The sequence below is a fragment of the Scyliorhinus torazame genome, chromosome 5 (assembly GCF_047496885.1).
Source record: "Scyliorhinus torazame isolate Kashiwa2021f chromosome 5, sScyTor2.1, whole genome shotgun sequence".
In the NCBI taxonomy this organism is placed as follows: Eukaryota; Metazoa; Chordata; class Chondrichthyes; order Carcharhiniformes; family Scyliorhinidae; genus Scyliorhinus; species Scyliorhinus torazame.
In genome coordinates this window covers 275,488,060-275,507,533 of record NC_092711.1, presented here as the reverse complement: position 1 = coordinate 275,507,533, position 19,474 = coordinate 275,488,060, and the positions used below count along the sequence as shown (strand labels likewise).

The 19,474-nt window shown below is 49.3% G+C and overlaps 1 protein-coding gene across 2 annotated transcripts in view; it reads right to left on the bottom strand.

Annotated features, from left to right (window-relative positions):
• arhgef9a (Cdc42 guanine nucleotide exchange factor (GEF) 9a) overlaps positions 1-19,474 on the bottom strand; it is a 276,701-nt gene that overhangs the window by 131,441 nt on the left and 125,786 nt on the right. For both annotated transcript variants that reach the window (XM_072505604.1, XM_072505605.1), the window contains exon 6: positions 14,069-14,198. In XM_072505604.1, the coding sequence (XP_072361705.1) occupies positions 14,069-14,198 (130 nt within the window). The remainder of the gene's footprint in view (positions 1-14,068; positions 14,199-19,474) is intronic.

Sequence of the window (19,474 nt, the reverse complement as noted above, 5' to 3'; positions counted from 1 at the left end):
TGTCACTACCTGCGGCCACGACCAGCAGGACCACGACACCAACCTCCGAAAATTTCTTCAGACCGCTAAAATCCTTAACCTAACATACAATAAGGATAAATGCGTGTTTAGCACCGACCGTCTAGCCATTCTCGGCTACGTAGTGCGAAATGGAGTTATAGGCCCCGACCGTGAACGCATGCGCCCTCTTATGGAGTTCATCCTCCCTCACAGCTCTAAGGCCCTAAAACGCTGCCAAGGGTTTTTTAGCTACTACACCCAGTGGGTCCCCAACTATGCGGACAAGGCCCATGCCCTGATCCAATCCACAGTTTTTCCGCTGTCGATAGAGGCCCGCCAGGCCTTCAGCCTCATCAAAGCAGACATTGCAAAGGCCATGATGGACGCCATTGACGAGTCCCTCCCCTTCCAGGTCAAGGGCGATGCGTCCGGCGGCAACCCTCAACCAAGCGGGCAGACCCGTGGCCTTCTTCTCCCGTACCCTCCATGCTTTCGAAATCCGCCACTCCTCAGGCCATAGTAGAAGCTGTGCAACATTGGAGGCATTACCTGGGATTCACTCTCCTCACGGACCAACGGTCGGTTGCTTTCATGTTCGATAATGCACAGCGGGGCAAGATAAAAAACGACAAGATCTTGAGGTGGAGGATCGAACTCTCCACCTACAACCCACCTTGTATCGTCCCGGGAAGCTGAATGAGGCTCCTGACGCCCTGCCCCGCGGCACATGTGACACCGCACAAATGGACGACCTCCGAGCCCTCCATGTTGACCTCTGCCACCCGGGGCTCACTCGCTTTTTCCATTTCGTCAAGACCCGCAACCTGCCCTACTCCATCGAGGAGGTCAGGACTGCCACCAGGGACAGCCAAATCTGCGCAGAGTGCAAACCGCACTTCTACCGGCCAGAGAGAGCGCACCTGATAAAGGCTTCCCGTGCCTTTGAACGCCTCAGCATGGACTTCAAAGGCCCCCTCCCCTCCACCGACCGTAACACGTACTTCCTGAACTTCCTTCCGCCGCCCCTGTCTAGGCGCCCCCACCCACCGACGCCCCCCGCAGGCGCTCCCTTCCCAGGTCAGCCGTTTTCCCCACCAGCGCCGTCTAGGGGTGACGAAGCTGCCATGGAGATCGAAGCCACGCTCCCGGAGTCACAGATGCCCAAGCCGCCACTGGAGTCACCACCGAGGCTCCGACGATCACAGAGGACGACCAGGGCTCCCGATCGACTGACTGCTTCATTTTAACTGTAATCTGTAAATATAAAACACCAAATGTACATAGCTACCAGACTTTTAAATAGTTACTAAACACTGTACGGAGGTATTACGGTACCTCCACAACTAATTATACCATGTTATGTTTTGTAGTTTCTGTCCACCACCCCCGCCTGACTTTTTTTTAACAGGGGGTGAATGTGGTATTATCGGTATTAAGGAACCTGAGAGGCTAAAGTACCATTGGTAGAACCTGTATGCTTGCTATTGGCTAGAATGTATAATAGCTCCGCCCTGATAGGTGGGGTATAAGAACCCGTGCCGCCCCAGCAGCTGTCATTCTGTACCTGAGCTGCTGGGGGAAACATCTAGCTTATTAAAGCCTTCAGTTGGACTACAACCTCGCTTTAGTGGTCATTGATCGTGCATCAGGGAGTCCAGGATGAAACGGTTCCTTGATGGACTGGACATACCAGTCATGGGGGAGGGCAGAAAATGGGACCTGGAAGCACCACTAGCACTGGGAGAGATCATGGACAGCATCAGCTCCATGCAGGCGGGGAAGGTGCCGGGAAAAAAAAATTGCGACAGCACTAGCCCTGCACCTGCGGGAGATGTTCACAGACTCGCTGGCTAAGGACACACTGCCACCCACGCTAGCACAGGCCTCAATCTCGCTGGTACCTAAGAAGGACAAAGACCCAATGGAATGTGGGTCATACAGACCCATCTCACTGCTGAACGCGGATGCCAAAATACTGGCCAAGATTCTAGCCAAAAGGCTAGAAGACTGCGTGCCCGAGGTGGTCGCAGAGGACCAGACGGGCTTTGTCAAAGGTAGACAACTTACTTCGAACATTAGGCGCCTGCTGAACGTGATAATGACCCCATCCGGGGAGAGAACAACAGAGGTGATTGTCTCCCTAGACGCAGAAAAGTCCTTCGACAGAGTCGAATGGAAATACCTCATAGAGATACTGGAGTGGTTCGCGCTTCGAACAGGATTCACCTCCTGGGTAAAACTCCTCTACAGCGCTCCCATGGCGAGCGTACAGACAAACAACACCAACTCCCGATACTTCCAGCTGCACAGGGGCACCAGACAAGGATGCCCACTGTCCCCGCTGCTGTTCGCTCTAGCGATCGAGCCACTAGCAATTTCGCTCAGAGCAACAAAAAGCTGGAGGGGGATCCAAAGGGGTGGCAGAGAGCACAGAGTCTCACTCTATGCAGATGACCTGCTCCTCTACGTCTTGGACCCACAAAGCAGCATGGACGGAATTATTGCGCTCCTGAAAGAGTTTGACGCCTTCTTGGGCTACAATCTCAACATGAGCAAAAGCGAGATCTTCCCGGTACACCCACAAGTAGGTGGGGCAGCCCTAACGGGACTGCCGTTTAAACAAGCACAATTCAAATTCTGCTACCTGGGAATCCATGACTGGAAAGGGATCCACAAATGGAACCTCACCATCTGACAGAGGAAGTAAAAAAGGACCTGCAAAGATGGAACACACTCCCACTCTCCCTCGCGGGGAGAATCCAGATGATCAAAATGAAGGTGCTGCCCAGGTACCTCTTCCGACTTAGATCCATCCCGATCTACATCCCCAAGGCCTTTTTCAAAACACTAGACAAACTAATCATGGCGTTCGTATGGGGGGAAAGAATGCTAGGATCCCACAGAAGGTCTTACAAAAAACAAAATCCAGGGGGGGCTAGCTCTCCCAAACCTACAATACTACCACTGAGCGGCGATGGCCGAGCGAATAAGGGGATGGATCAAGGAGCCAGAAGCCGAATGGGTGCGCACGGAAGAGGCATCCTGCATGGGGACCTCCCTTCGGGCCCTCGCCACAGTGGCACTCCCATCCCCACCCAAAAAACACTCCAGCAGCCTGGTGGTAATAGCTACCCTCCAGTCCTGGAACCAACTACGGCAGCAATTTGGCCTGACCAAAATGTCGGGTAAAGCTCCCAACTGCAACAACCATAGGTTCACACCAGCACTGACTCACGCCACCTTCAAAAGGTGGGGACAGGACAGAGGGACACTGACAGTCAGGGACCTATACACGGACAGCAGGATGGCAACACTGGGCGAACTGACAGAGAAAGGAGACAACAAAAGGAGCTAGCCAGGGGGAACGAGCTAAGGTACCTTCAACTAAAAAACTTCCTACGAAAGGAGACAATGACATACCCACAACCACCACAACAGACACTACTGGAAGAGTTACTGGATGCAAGCATACTAGATAAAGGAAACTGTAGCGACATGTATGACCGACTGGTAGAAGGGGCCGACGCCTTACTGGACGCAACAAGAATGAAGTGGGAGGAGGACCTGGGGATCGAAATAAGGTGGGGACTCTGGAGTGAAGCACTGCATAGGGTCAACTCCACCTCCACGTGCGCAATGCTCAGCCTGATGCAACTAAAAGTGGTACAGAGAGCCCACTTAACAAGAACCCGTATGAGTAGGTTCTTCCCTGAGGTGGAGGATAGATGTGAATGGTGCCAAGGAGGCCCAGCCAACCACGCCCACATGTTCTGGTCTTGCCCCAGACTTGTGGAGTACTGGACAGCCTTCTTCGAGGCAATGTCCAAGGTGGTGGGGATGAGGGTGGAGCCATGCCTGAAAGTGGCGGTCTTCGGGTTTTCAGACCAGCCAGATCTATTCCTGGGGAGGAGGGCGGACGCCCTTGCCTTTGCCTCCCTGATCGCACGCCGTAGAATCCTGTTCGGCTGGCGGTCAGCAGCACCACCCAAAGCTGCAGACTGGCTGTCCGACCTCTCGGAATCTCTCCAAAAGGGGAAAATCAAATTCGCCATCCGAGGGTCAGGCGATGGCTTCCACAGAACGTGGGAGCCATTCACCCAATTGTTCCGGGACCTGTTTGTGGCCAACAAACAAGCAGAAGAATAGCCAGGTAGCCAAGAAACAGGGGAAAGTAGCCAAAGCATGAGAGGGAGAGATAGACCGGGAGGGTGGGGGGGAACAGCTAAATCGAAGAGGAAGGAAAGGCGAACCACAGTGGGGGGGGGGGCAGAAGCGGGGGGGAGGAGGGTGTGGTAGTCGGTATTATGGGGTATTACGGTACCCAGGTTGATGCTGTAAGACCATTGGTGTGGGAGGTACCTGAGACAGCAATATCATTGGTGAAGCCTGCTGGTTCCGCCCAGTAAGGCGGAGTATAAGAGCCTGTGTCTCCCTAGTAGCTGCATTCTGTACCTGCGCTGCTGGGGGAACCATCTAGTCCAATAAAGCCTTCAACTGTCATCCAATCTCGCTTCTGGAGTTATTGATCGAGCATCAGGGGGGTAGAGGGAAGAGACAGGGAACAATAGAGGAGAACCAGGAGGTGGAGGGGGAGGGGGTAGGCAGGGAAACATTAACAAACTTTGCATCCACAGGAACAGAGAAAAGGGGGAAGACGGGAGGGCGCTGAAGCGGAAGTGAGCACGAGACGGCAACGGCAGCGAAATCCGTCCGGGAGAAGCAAGGGACAACACCACATACAGACGCCTACTTATGTGTTTAAATGATTTTGCCACTTGTTGAGTGGGTGCATAATACGTTCGTCGACTTTCTCAGGGAAAATTAAAATGTCAGTAGCAGCAGCAATCCATAGGGAGTTTGGGGGGGTGGGTGAGTGTTCCGCTGGGATGGTGTGGGAAGACTGAGGGGCGTGGGGTAACGTCTAGTTAATTGCTATTGTATATTCTCTTTCTGTACTATGTTAATGTTCACTCTATTTTGTTGTGTTAGGATTATTACTATTGTTTATTATGAAAAATCTTGCAAAGCTTTAATAAAAATATATTTTTAAAAAAAGATTTTATTCTCAATTCTTTGATAGTAGGGAACAATCTCATGAGCCCTTCCCATTGCCTTCAGCAGGGCTTGCATATTTGCCCAGTGGCTTTGGTGAATGAAAGTGTTAATTTGGTGAATTGTGCATTCAGCATCGGACCAGAGCACTGTACAGTTTCAGTATGACACCCTGGGCGGAATTCTCTACCCCCACGCCGGGTGGGAGAATCGCCGGGGCGCCACGCGAGTCACTCCACGCCACCCCGACACCCGCACGCGATTCTCCCACCCTCTCAAAACCGGCACTGCGAGAATCACGCTTGGCCGCTCGGAGAATCGCCACTCGCCATTTGAAAAAGGCGAGCGGCGGTTCTCCGGCCTGGATGGGCCGAACGGCCGTCCCAACACGACAGGTTCCCGCCGCAGCCATCCACACCTGGTCTCTGCCGGCGGGAACAGCGCGGGAACACTGGGGGGCGGCCTGTGGGGGGGGGAGGGGGTTCCTGCACTGGGGGGGGGCTCCGATGGGGTCTGGCCTGCGATCGGTGCCCACCGATTGGCTGGCCGGCCTCTCGAAAGGGGGACCTCCTTTCCTCCGCCGCCCCACAAGACCCATCCGCCATCTGCTTGCGGGGCAGCCTCGGGGAGGATGACAGCATGCGCTGGTGACGTCATTTACGCGATGTCGGCTGCGTCATTTACACAGCGCCGCTTTTTACATGGCGCCAAGGCCCAGCGCACGTAAAATACACAACGCCGCTCCTAGCCCCCGAGGGCGGGAGAATAGGGGGCTGGGAGCAGGCTCCGACGCCGGAGTGAAACACTCCGGTTTTCACTCTATTGGGGCGTGTCAAACATGTACAAAGGAATGTTAGATTGTGACTTCCAGTGGCGTCAGCACTTAGACTCCCGTTGGGAGAATCCCGCCCTCTACAATTTAAGCTATACGGACTGATGATATAGTGCAACATTCTATTTGCTGCGTGATTGCTATGCCATAATGATGTCTCCTGAGAAGAAACAATGTCAATTTAATGATTCTTCCCATTTAAAAAACATCAGATAACATGTAGTTCTAAAAGGCTAAAAAAGTGATTGTTGGGTTAGGAGGCATATGCTTGTAATATGTAACTTTGTAAATAAATGCTGATAAAGTGTGCAAAGGTTAACTCAATCTCTATCCTTTACCAACTAACTTTCTGAAGATTAACAGTAGTACATTCCGTGCTCCTGGCCAGGTTGAATCTGCAACAGCACATCTATGAAATGAGGTGAGGTCAGCAGGAGTGGCAAACCAATGGCCAAAGTGGCTTACCAACACTCATCATCATGACACATGACTTAAATGAAAAAGATACCAGATGATAATACACCTGTGGAATTGTACACCAACTATAATTAACACCTTCAGGAGGGGAGCAGAAAAAACTGGTAATACAAGGATTTAAAAAAACTATGAGCCTAGATGAGACAATCCTTACCATTTCACAAGATACAATTCCTATCAGTGGTATGTTCATGAAAAGCTGATTTATATGTTCTTTAACTATTTGTACAATGCACTGAATCTTTCCACTATTGGGGCGTGTCAAACATGGACAAAGGAATGTTAGATTGTGACTTCCAGTGGCGGCCATGGAGTGAATGGTCGCACACAGGGCAGCTCTGGCTCAAAGACATTGGTTTGAGCTCTTCTTACCCGAACGTCGGGTAGTTTTGACAGGAAAGTGTAGCTGACGGTGTGGAGGAGATGTTGCCCCCATGAGTGGCATGTTGCTGGTTACCAGACTGGCAACAAATTGGAGGAGACTTGTGGCGCAGTAGCAATTTGAAGATGACGGAGGGAGAAGGGTTGTTGCAAGTTGGATAGCTCCAGATGGAGCAGTTGATGGCGTTTCTTAAAGAAGAGTTCCACCAGCAACGAAAGGAGATGTACGAGGATCGGTCGAAGGCCATCGAGGGAGCGGTAGCACACCTGAAAGGATCGATGGAACGAGTTGAGAAATATCTCGAGGCACAGTGGTCACAGATACGGGAGATGGAGGAGGTGATGTCCGACCACAGTGATCGGGTGGTGGCATTGGAGGCGGAGGTGGGGCTCCTGGGGGACCTTTGTGAGCCACTAAAGGCAAAGGTAGAGGAGCAGGAGAACAGGTCCAGAAGGCAGAACCTGCGTGTCGGCATCCTGCCGGAGGGTGTGGAAGGCACAAGTGCCACGTTTCAAGGATGCTGGCGGGACTGCTGGTGGAGGGGCTGCTGGACAAGGCCCCAGAGGTGGACAGGGTGTGCAGGTCCAGAAGGCAAAAGCCAAAAGCGGGGGAGCTGCTGCGGGCGGTGATTGTAAGGCTCCACAGGTTTGTGGAGAAGGAAAAGATCCTGCCAGAAAGTGGGCTAGGGGGAAGTGGAACTGCGAATGGGAGGAGAACACGGTCCGTACCTATCACGGTATCGGAGTGGAGCTGGCGAAGAGGCATTGCCCGATTTAACAAGTCCAAAGTAGTGTACCCGGTGAAACTATGGGTAACTTTTGATGGTCGGAAGTGTTATTTGGAAATACCAGAAGAGGCCAATGACTTCATAAGAGACCATAAATTAGGGGAGAATTGAATGTCAATGGGAGATGGAGTAGCTGGAACAGCAGAGGTCTGAAGATGCCGGTATTGTGGGGGGGGGGGTCAGAGGGTGGGTTTTTTTTTGGGTTGGGTGACTTTGTTATTGTTGTTGCTTGTTAGGGGGCTATGAGTTTGTAAGGGGGCAAATGTCCCCCTCTCCCCCCACCCCACCCCCCCCCACCCATCATCTGTGGTTGGTTTTTTTGGAGGGTGTGACCTGTGATTTTGCATATGTCTTTGTTTGTGTGGGGCATGGTGGGGTCCACGGGGGGCCATTTGCACAGATCAAGGAGGGAAAGGCAGGGGGAGGGGTGGAGGTAGGAGGGGCCTTTGGGTAGGAGCTACCATGCTGGCAGGTAATACTGGGAAAGGGAAGTAGGGTGGGGGAGGTGGCCACGGGGAATGGCCTCGTGGAAGGGGGATGGGCCAAGGGGAGGGTGGGGAGGGACGTGCCCTGGCAGAGTTGGAGGTTGAGCGTGGTCATGGGTGGAGAAGGGGGCCATCTTGGATGGGCCCGTTCAGGGCGAAATTGAAAGAGGTAGAATTGGAAGGGGATGATGGTGAATGTTGAAGGGGAGTGGAGGCGTAAGCCTCCGGTATTGTTTGTAATGTGGAATGTACGGTGAAGAGGTTTTGGGTCTTCGCGCACTTGAGGAGTTTGAAGGCAGGGTGACCTTTCTGTAGGAGACACACTTCCAGTTGAAGGATCAGATTAGGTTGAGAAACGGATGAGTTGGTCAGTTATTTCACTCAGGGTTTGATTCAAAGTCGCGGGGGGTGGCCACCTTGCTAAGCAGAAGGACGGGGTTTGTAGGGGCCAAGGAAGTGCGGGACCCAGGTGGGAGGTATGTGATAATGAGCAGGGTGCTGAAGGGGTTGCTGCTGTATTACTACTGGGCAGCGAACGTGGAGACGGTTAGATGGTGGTGGGAGGGCGAGGGGTTAGAGTGGGTTAGGATGGAGGAAGAGTCCTGTTGAGAGTCCAGCCTGAGGGCCATGGTGTCGGCGTCACTTTCGTTGGCGCGGCGAGATATACGGTGAACCCGGTGGTACAGTCCACGATTAGGGTGTGGAAACAGTTGAGGAGACACTTTAGGATAGAGGAGATATCGGTGCTGACACCGTTGTGTAAACCACAGGTTTAAGCTGGGAGACGCGAATGGCATGTATTGGAAGTGGAGGGAAATTTGCATGGAAGCAATGGAGTGGGTTCCCAAGCTGCCGGAGTATACCCTGCTGGAGCGCGATTGCTGCTACCGGATGTGGGGGGAGGGCAGGATTGGTGATATACATGGTTGGCTGGGGGAGCAAGGGGGAGCGCAGGTGGTGAGGATCAAGAATAAATGGAAGGAGGAGCTGGGGGAGGAGAGATAGGATGGGGAGCATGGAGTGAGGCGATGCATAGGGCAAATTCGATCTCCTGGTGCACGAGGATGAGCTTGATTGAATTCAAGGTGGTGCACAGGGTGCATATGACCCGGGCGAGGATGAGTGGGTTCTTCCAAGGGGTGGCAGATGACTGTGAGATGTATGGACGAAGGCCTGTGAATCATGTGCACATATTCTGGGGCTGTGAGAAGTTGGAGAGGTACTGGGAGGTGGTATTCATTAGATTATCGAAGACTGAGCGGGTAGAGATCAGGACTCACCCAATGGTGCTGATCTTTAGGGTATCAGAAATGCCGGAGTTGATGGAAATGCTGGAAAGTATTAAGTTCAGGTTGAAGGGCTCAGTGGAGGGCTCTGAGACACGGTGGGGACTGTTCATGACAATGTTTGAGAAATTGTTTGTCGGGGGGGGGGGCGGAGGAGATGGAGCGGAGGGTGGGGAGGGGGTGAAAAGGGGGAAAGTTGCACAAACTGTGAACTGTGGGGGTGTTGACAATGTTACTGATTGTGTTTTTGTATTTTTGAATATATTTGGAATAAAATATATTTTAAAAATGAATGTTAGATTTCCCTTAACAATATCTCAGGATTTGATATGACTGGCAAAGTCACTCTTCCTACTTCTGGGAAGCTGCTGAAATTTGATGATTAACCAGCTGGGAACTGTATGGCCAGTGACACAAAGGTCAACTTTCTGAAGTTGTTTATAAGTACATGATAGTCCTGTTGATATGTTTGTGAAAATGTTGGGGAAGGCATCAGTGACAGAAAGAATAATAATATTTATTAAATTGCCATCCAAGATAAAAAGTCAATCACCTCCTATCCTGACCAGTTCTATCCCAACCATTAACTTACACATTCAATCATTAAGTCTTGATTAAATTAATGATGGCAAAGTATCCCTGCAGTAGTAAGCCTGATTTGACCTCAAGAATGAACAACTACACCAAAACAGAACCATTTCATTCTGAATAAGTCTTCATTAATTTTCTCCAAAGCAAGTAAACATTAAAAGATGAATATTTTTGAACCACACTGTATGTTTTTGGGCTTGGCTGCTGGCTAAGATACTGTTTCAGCCATTGCAAACTTTTTCAAGTTTTTCAAGCAGCCATAATCTTTGAATTAATTTGGTACTATAGGTGACATCTTGGAATAATTTAGACAATGTGAAGTTTTGTTTTAATCCAAGAAAGCTTTGTGAAATTGTGATTGTAAATGTGTGATTTTACTGCAGCGTATTAAAATGAGATGATTGGAAATTTCTTAGGGGCAGCACGGTAACATAGTGGTTAGCACAGTTGCTTCACAGCTCCAGGGTCCCAGATTCGATTCCCGGCTGGGTCACTGTTTGTGCGGAGTCTGCACGTTCTCCTCGTGTCTGCGTGGGTTTCCTCCGGGTGCTCTGGTTTCCTCCCACAGTCCATAGATGTGCGGGTTAGGTGGATTGGCCATGCTAAATTGCCCTTAGTGTCCAAAAAAAGGTTAAGTTGGGGTTACTGGGTTATGGGGATAGGGTAGATATGTGGGCTTAAGTAGGGTGCTCTTTGTAAGGGCCGGTGCAGACTCGATGGGCCGAATAGCCTCCTTCTGCATTGTAAATTCTATGATTCTATGATTCAGCCAGGGAGTGGTATGCCTGTGGAATTCTCCACTACGGAAAGCAGTTGAGGCCAAAATTCTCCGCTGTCCGCCAGCGGTAGCGGGGTTCCCAATGCGGCAGAGAATAGAGCGTCCGGGTTAAAATTGGGATTGGCACACACGGCTGGTGATGGGATTGGGGTTCGCGCCCACGTGTCAGCAGGAGGATGCAAATGGATGCAAATGGGTCTTAATAACATATTTGCACTTAGCGGGCTGAGCACCATGGGCATCATTCTCCGCCGGCGGGAGTCTCCCTTTTGCCGGCGCCCGGGGGTTTCCCTACGGCGTGGGGCTGCCCCACAATGGGAAACCCCATTGACCGGCCGGTGTTACGGAGACTCCCGCCGGCCGGTCGGGGCAGAAATGTGGCGGGGCGGGATGGAGACTTTCGCCCCATATTCTCCGGGCCCTCGCGATTCTCCGATCCTCTGGACCTGAAATCACATGGGCACAAATTACTACTGGTACTTTCCAGGGTGAACCTGACGGGCTGGATCTCGTGGTGGGCCAAGGGGGAAACCCCTAAAGGCAGTTGCCCCCAAAGTCTATCAATGGGCTACCTCCCCACCACCCTATAATGCTAGACCTGCTCACCCACCAACAAGACACCCTAAATAAAGAGCGCCCCCCCCCCCCCCCCCCCAGAGACCCCCTAAATTGGTGGACCCCCCCCTCCCCCCGGAGATGTCACTCGTTTCCAGGTCGGGTCACCCCTGTACTTGGGGGAAGGTGGGGAACTAGAAATTCCAGGCATGGGGGTTTGATTGGCGATGTAAGGAGGGGGTGGGGGGCGGATTTGCGATGTGGTGGTGAGCTGTGGGACCTTGTTTTCAGGCCATTTGCTCAAAATGGAGGCCCACTAGCGGGATTCACGTTATCCTCGTAATCCTCGCCATGCATAAAGCAGGATTGGGAATCACTTCCTGGTTGGAGATCCTGTGAAATTCACCTCCTGCGGGAGAACATTGGGCAGGATTCTCTGATTCTGACAGAAAGTTAGTGCTGCCCCCGCACTGATCGTCCGCCCGATTGGGGGCTGGCAGTCAGGCAGCCTAAAGCCCCCAGCTTTACCTGCGGATACGGCCGCAGAATGGCGGAGTCTGTGGCCGTGCATGCGCACAGCAACGGCCTGTGGCGGCCGTGCCGTGCAACATGGTGCCAGCTGTGCGTGGATCCAGCCTTCCAAAAACTGACCCCCTGTAACCAGCCTCGCCACCCCCGGACCACCCCCACCAGTGCCCCCAGCCCCTGCCGAAGTCCCCCCAGCCAGCGGAACAGCCCCCCCCTCCCACGACTGTGGCGGCACTGGACACAGTCCGCAGCTGCTACGTGAGGTCTCCGAACGTTGTGAGGACACACTCCCTACGCCGTCGGGAATTGGCCCATCAGGGGTGGAGCACGGGGTTCGGTGACGTCCTGAGGCCGTCATATGGCATGCTCCATACTCGGGTTTTGAGGGGGCAGAGCATCGGAAAAACGCCGCCGCCCCCTATTCCAGCAGAAACGTGTATTCTCTGGCCGATCGCCAAACGCGATTTTGCCGTTGGCGATGGAAAACCCTGCCCATTGACTCCCAAATGGAGAATTTTGCCCATTGTATGTTTTCAAGAAGAAATTAGATTTTGCTCTTCAGGGTAAAGGGATCAAAAGATATGGGAGAAGGTTGAGTTGGATGATCAGCCATGATCATATTGAATAGCGGAGCAGGTTCAAAGGGCCTTAAGGCCTCCTCCTGCTCCTATTTTCTACGTATTTAGGTTTCTATCAAGGATGTCAGCAGGGTTGAGAAAAGTAAAAAAAAGAGAGACAGCAAAGCAAGAAGTTGCGATTTGAAAATTGGGATATATAAAAAGTCCAGAAGTGTTTCTAGCTGGTGATACAGTATTGGTGAATTTTTTGAATTACAAGAATTAGCCGCATCTCACAGCCACATTGCAAAATCTGGAAGAGCGAGCTTATTTCATTGTCGGGAGAATAGTGGAAATGTGGGGCCTAAACTGTGAGAGAAACTGGGTGTTATTCTGCTTTAATTGGTTGATTCATAACAAGAGGGTAGGTTTGGGGTCCAATTAAGGACCAATTGGAGGCTCTCCAGCTCAGAAGAAGCAATGGATGGCTTTTGCAAGCTAGTGAGTGAGAGTGTGCCCCAGATGAATGTCTTTTCTCTTCATCTTTAAAAAACTCCTTGCCTGCCTTGCCTCCACTGCAGCTGCAGGCCTGAGGTCCTCCACAGGCAGGCCTGAAACTGCAGTTGAAGCTAAGCAGGCAAAAAAGGTCTTTAAGATTGCCTCGAGGGGTGCCTCCCTAGTCTGCCACTGGAAGGTCACTTCCAGACAGCTACACTGTTCCTTGACTTGTTTGTGCACCAAAGCTTTCCACTTGACCCCTTACAATAGACCTTATGGACCTTTAATTAGTTGAATTCACTGCTTGCAGGCCGGTACGCATATAGCCATCCAGCCTGTGCGGATGGAGCCAGGGAACCAGCTTACCAGCTGGTTGGTGAAATTCCAGGCTTCCCTCCCTCCCTGCAGTCTCAGAATTTAGCCTGTGATTAATGTCAATGATGAATAAAAGAAAACTGAAAGGCGAGGGAATAGTGCGAACGATAAAAATACTGCACGATTTAAAGAGAAGATCTGGACAGACATTCTCTCGAAGCTTTGCTCATTTGATTGTGAAAATTAGCCATGGTAAAATGTATCCTGGTCTTTCTCCCTTGAATCCTGCTAAAACAATGGGATGAAAGTCTAATTTTTTCTGTCTTAATCTAGTGATTAGTCCATAACTTTTCTCCTAATGAAGAAAGAAGAGGTAGAGAAAATTTTTCTTCCAATAAGGAAAGTGCTTGAAAATATGTATTATATTCTTATAGCTACAAGTACACAGGTGGCACAGTGGCACAGTCGTTAGCGCAAGGAAGCCGGGTACAATCTCAGCTTTAAGTGACTGTTGTGTGGAGTTTACATGTTCTCCCCGTCTGCAGGGGTTTCCTCCAGAAGCTCTGGTTTCCTCCTATAGTCCAAAGGTGTGCAGGTTAGGTGGATTGGCTGGGCTAAATTGCCCCTTAGTGGCCAAAGGTAGGTGGGGTTACGGGGGTAGGGTGGGGGCATGGGCCTTGGTAGGGTGCCCTTCCGGAGGGTCAGTGCAGACTGGATGAGCTCCTTCTGCACTGTAGGATTCTATGATTCCACTTTTTTTTAGACTGACACCATAACAATGGCAGTACTTTCATATGAAAATGAATTTAAAACACTATTGATTGTACTGAGTTAATGTAATTGCTTAAATTGAATTATTTAACTTGTGTAGAAACCTTTGTAAGCGAAGAATGTACACTAAGCATTAGCACTGAACTGTTTCACAGCCTACAATGAAAAGCCTACCTCCCAGTCAAGGACTGAAGCTTGCCATTGAGCCATCTTGTCAATATTTTCCAATCTTCTTTTGCGTTCATTGATTTGTTGGGTCACATTCCTCATGACTGCTAAAGCTGCAGCAACGTATCTATAGTCACTGGAACAGAATGAAAAAAAGGTTTTGATATATCGCCCTAAAAGTAATTGGCAAAAGAATCAGAGGAGATGAGAAAAATGTTTTTACGCAGCAAGTTATGATCTGGATTTCATAACCTGAAAGGGTGCTGGAAGCAGATTGAATAGCAACTCTAAAAAGGAAATTGGATATGTACTTGAAAAGGGGAAAAAAATGTACAGCTGTGGGGAGTGTGGGATTAATTGAATAGCTCTTTGAAAGAGCTAATACATGCACAGTGGGCCAATGAAGCAGCTGATATATTGTTACAGCTTCACCCAACCGTAGCAGGAATACACTTCCTGGAGATTGGTGATTGGGTTGTATCCTGGTCTTTCTCCTTTGAATCCAGCTAAAACAATAGGATGAAAGTCTAATTTTCTCTGTCACATTCTCGTGATTAGTCGACAAATCTTCACCTAATTTAGCACTAATTAGCTCTGAATTAACAATCTTGCTGTGAAAATCACTGATGTAAATGAGTGCAAAAATATCACACAAGTGCAATAGGATGTGGGGTGACTATTAATTTAACTGTGCACAGCAGAACTGACCACTCCACTTCCACAGTATATGAAACACTTCAATGTCATTATTTGACTTGTGTATACTTGTAACAGTCAAGAAACCTGGCACCGTGCAGGGCAAAGCAGGCAGCTTAATCAGCATCTCATCTACCAGCTTAAACAGTCACTCCTTTTCACCACCTGTCTAGGAAATGTGTTGTTCCTTCATCATCTTTGTGTCAAATTCCTTGGACTCTCTCCCTAATAGCACTATGGAAGCAGTCTCATCACACTGACTGCAGCAGTTCAGGATGATGGCTCACATTCACCTTCTAAAGAATGATTAGAGATGGGCGATAAACACTGGTCTAATTGCAAATGAATGAATAAACAAATATTGGCTATAACATTAATAGGTCCACAGGATACTTAAAGTGGGATGACAGGTGAGCAAACTCCAGCATCTTCACTAAAGCCAATTCCTCCAGTGATGCAACTAACATCATATGAAATCAGCTCCGCTGATCTGGAAAATATATCCGCATGCCGAATAAACAGCTTACAAAATAGACCCTCTTTTCACAACTTAAAGATGGAACCCGATCTCAAGGAGGACAGAAAACGTTTGAAGGACATTCTGAAGGCGTCATTGAAATGGGGAGAAAGTGACATAATTACTTGGCAGGAACCTGTCGCTAACCATCTCACATTGAGGTCCCTCATCCAACATGGCGCAACAGAGTCGGAAACTGATCACATAAACCCTGCTGCGGAGAAACAACTAAAGTGGAAGGAAAAAGGGCAGAATCATAGTTTAAGGAGCACCCTACCTCAGGCTAACTCTTGTCCTGTCTGCTAAAAGACCTGCAGCTCCAGGATTGGTCTGCTGACTCACCTGAGGATACACAAATCACAAAGTCTGGCCAAGGTCATCGTTGTTTGGGAGGACTGGTGACCAAGATAATGAAGATCAAAATAAAAAAGTTGTGAAAGATGTTCAAAGTAGACAGGACATTCACTTCTGGGACCAAAAAGAAAATGCTGGAAAATCTCAGCAGGTCTGCCAGCATCTGTAGGGAGAGAAAAGAGCTAACGTTTCGAGTCCAGATGACCCTTTGTCAAAACTCCAAATTGTAGATTGGAGGCACCTTTCTCCAGTTGTTCTTTAAAGAAATATTAAACTGAAGAATCTTTAAAAAAATATTTTAACCATATCCTTGTCATTCCATCATGAGGTAGCTTAGCTGTGGAATGAAGTGCTTTACATTTTGAGGTCTCAATTCAAGGTTCTCTCTGCTTTATCCAGGCTTAGAATAGTATAGAATAACATAGAATAACATTCGAAGAATGTGGAATAGCACGGAATAACATTAGAATAACAGTGCAAGTTTTTTTCCTGTACTGACCTCGATGAATGAGGTTGCCAGTTTAATGAAAACTTAGAAGCAGTTTTGTTTTGTGGACTCTTACCTCTTGTGAATGGCTTTGAAATTTCAAAAACAAATTTCAAACAAGACTTTAACAACCTACAGCGTAAGACATTTCAGGCTGAATTTTAACCTAAATAGGGGTGGTTTTAGATTGGATCGGTTGGTGGCGGAGAGGTTAAAATCTGAACGATATGTTTCCTGTTTATCTATTATTGTGATTCATTAATTAAATCAGGACCTCGTATATTTAAAATGAACAATTAAGCAAACTGAAATTTGTAACACTAGCCACTTAGAGTTGCGACAAAGATGCCAAGAAGTGCCCCACACTATTGACAAGAGCCATTTTATTTGTGCAGCATTGCCAGATTTTTTTTACCGTCTCGCTGATTGAAGCAGGAGGGAACAAAAAACACCCAAAAGCAGCTAATTTACACAATCTCACGACTAGCTAAACATTCTCAGCGAAATTTCAATTGTTTGGAAAATTAGCTCCAAAGAGCTGGGTACGGGACTTTCTTTCAGGGTCATTATTTTCCTTATAACTACTGGTGGTTGTACATTATTTTTCATCATGTAGAATCTAATTCATAGGATGGCAGTTTACAGGGTGACATCGGAGAAGAATGAGAGCTTACTCTTGGTCAGATAAAGCAAATTCAGCGATCCTGTAAAAGTGGGGATATGCATACTTTCAGTGACTCATTCAGCAAATGCACTATTCAGTGGAAAACAAAGCATGCACTAAACTAAAACTTTCCATATATGGGGCGCGATCTACCAGCCACTTCTCGCCAGAATTGGCGCGGGACATGGCCGGTAAATTCTGGAAGAGGTCTCCCGGGAGCCCTGATGGCCGAAGCACCTCACAAGATCCAATCAGATCTTGTGAGATGTCACAATCTGGATCCCACCCACAATGGGCGAGGTCCAGTTTTGCACGATTAAATGGGTTTAAGAAACCACTTCTCGCACAGTTAAGTGGATTTAAGAAACCACTTAACCATGCTGATGCCAGATCTAACCGGCTCCGAGCATCAATTGGCCTCCCCAAGGAGACCCCAGCCAGGTACTGTTTAGCACCTGATCCAAACAAAGGTGGACCAGGCAGAACGGCATCGGGTGGGGGGTGGGTCTCCCAGGCCATTGGAGACCCCCTGGGTGGTCAGGGACAAGGGAGGGTGCACCATGGTTCTCCCCTTGGCACCGTGGCACTACCAGGCTGGCACCATGGCATTGCCATCCTGGAGCACTGTCAAGGGTGCCAGTGCCACGTGTCTGGGTGCCAGGTGCACTGCCAAGGGTCAAGGCCTGAGGGGGGCCATGCCCATGAAAGGAGGAATGGGGCGTATGAAGTGTGGGGCGGGTGAAGGGTGGGTATGAAGGGGCCTCTGGACGGTTGGGGAGGCAAAGGTTGGGGTTCCTGAAGGGGGAGGCCCATAGGTGGGCGTGGGAAGGCCTGAAAAGGGGGGCCCTCAGCGGCCTTTTCAAAATGGAGCCTCGATCTCTGAGGAGCCAGACTGGCCAGTGAGTTCAGCTCTCCAGTGATGAAAAAAATTCTAAGGGTGGGAATTTATCGAGCAACTCTCATGTTTTTTGGTGGCGGTGGCAGCCCGCTAGCAGGAATTTCATTGTCAATGGGATTTTGGCGTGAACAGCATATAAATTCCATCCATTGCGTGGGCTAGCCCGGAGAGAAACTCCCCCGGGCCCAAAGAAAACAATTAAGCGTGGTTAGATAGAGACATGAAAGTCACCGACAGAACAGCTGAGAAACCCCTAGCCAAACCTGCCTGAACTGACATTTACAAGGTTTTCTATTAAATCATACTGTGCAGTTTGGAGAAATGCCTTTATTTTTAATACATTTTTTATATTTGTTCATAGGACAAAGGGCGTCACAGGCTGGGCCAGCATTTATTGCCCACCCCCAATTGCCCTTGAAGGAGCAGTTAATAGTGAACCACATTGCTGTGGATCTTCAGTCACATGTCGGCCAGACCAGGTAAGGATGGCAGATTTCCTTCCCTAAAGGACATTAGTGAATCAAATGGGTTTTTACAACAATCGGAAATGGTTTCATGGTCACCATTATACCTTTAATTCCAGATTTTTATGGAATTAAAATTTCACTGTCTGCATTGGTGGGATTTGACCTTAGTTCCCCAGAAAATTACTCTAGGTCTCTGGCTTACTAGTCCAGTGGCAATACCACTACTCCACTGCCTCCCCACTGTGACTTGTATAGTTGTACTAATCTTGCCAAGATCAGTCTTCCGACACCATACCCTTTTATTTACTGAATGGAAATGGCCGCAGCCATAGTTTACGGTGCACAAATCCAAGACTTACAGAATACCGACCAGGTTCAAGCAGCTCTTTTCCCATTGGTCGAGTTCCGGCCGGCTTATTGGAAACTTCAAACTCCACGAAGTCCACAGGTTGGTCAGTCCATTTATCCCCCAGTACCCTCACTGTAAGAAAATCCCTTCCGCTGCTTGGCAATCATTCTGAGGTCAGTCGAAATTGGGACCGGATTTGGTGGTGTGAACCGAATTGGGGACATTCATTTCGGGAGGGAGCGCCAAAGAGTTACTGACGCGGGTTCCTTTTTGGTGTCCGCTTCAGCAGGACACCAACTCTCTCTGCTTCCATCTCAGAGTCCATGTCCCCATTATCCGGGTTTCAGCTGTTGTCCAGTACTGGTCACGGCCACAGCCATGGCCGGTAACAAGGCTTGTTCAGAGGCAAGCATCCTGCTCCTGAGGTGGCCCAGTGTTTCTTTCCAAGCTGAACCTGCATCTTCACTTTGAATGACACTGACCCCGTTTTCTCCATTATGATCCCAGGGATCCAGTTGGGACCAGCTCCGAAGTTTCTCACATAAACCTGATCACCTGTATGGTGTGTTCGTTTTGTTCTTGTAGAGTCGTATTTTCTTTTCTGGCTCTATTGTTGGGACTCAAAACTCCCCGCCAGGTTTGGGAAAAGTAGGCTCCATCTCGTACGAAGCCAGCATCCGATTAACAGTTCTGCTTGGGTAATTCCTGTTGTTGGGTGACGAGTAGTCATGTAGTCAAATAAAAATCTTGTTTAGTCTCTATGGATGCTACAGGTTGTTTCTTCATGCCAGTTTTAATAATCTGCACTACCTGTTCCGCCAGAATATTTGACGACAGGTGATAAAATGCTGTTCTGATATGTCTGATGCCATTGGATCACTATTTGGAATTCACTATTGGTGAAAGCAGTGCCATTATTGGAAACCAGGACTTCTGGCATTCCGTGCATGCAGAAACTCTGGGCACGATCTACTCGAAGA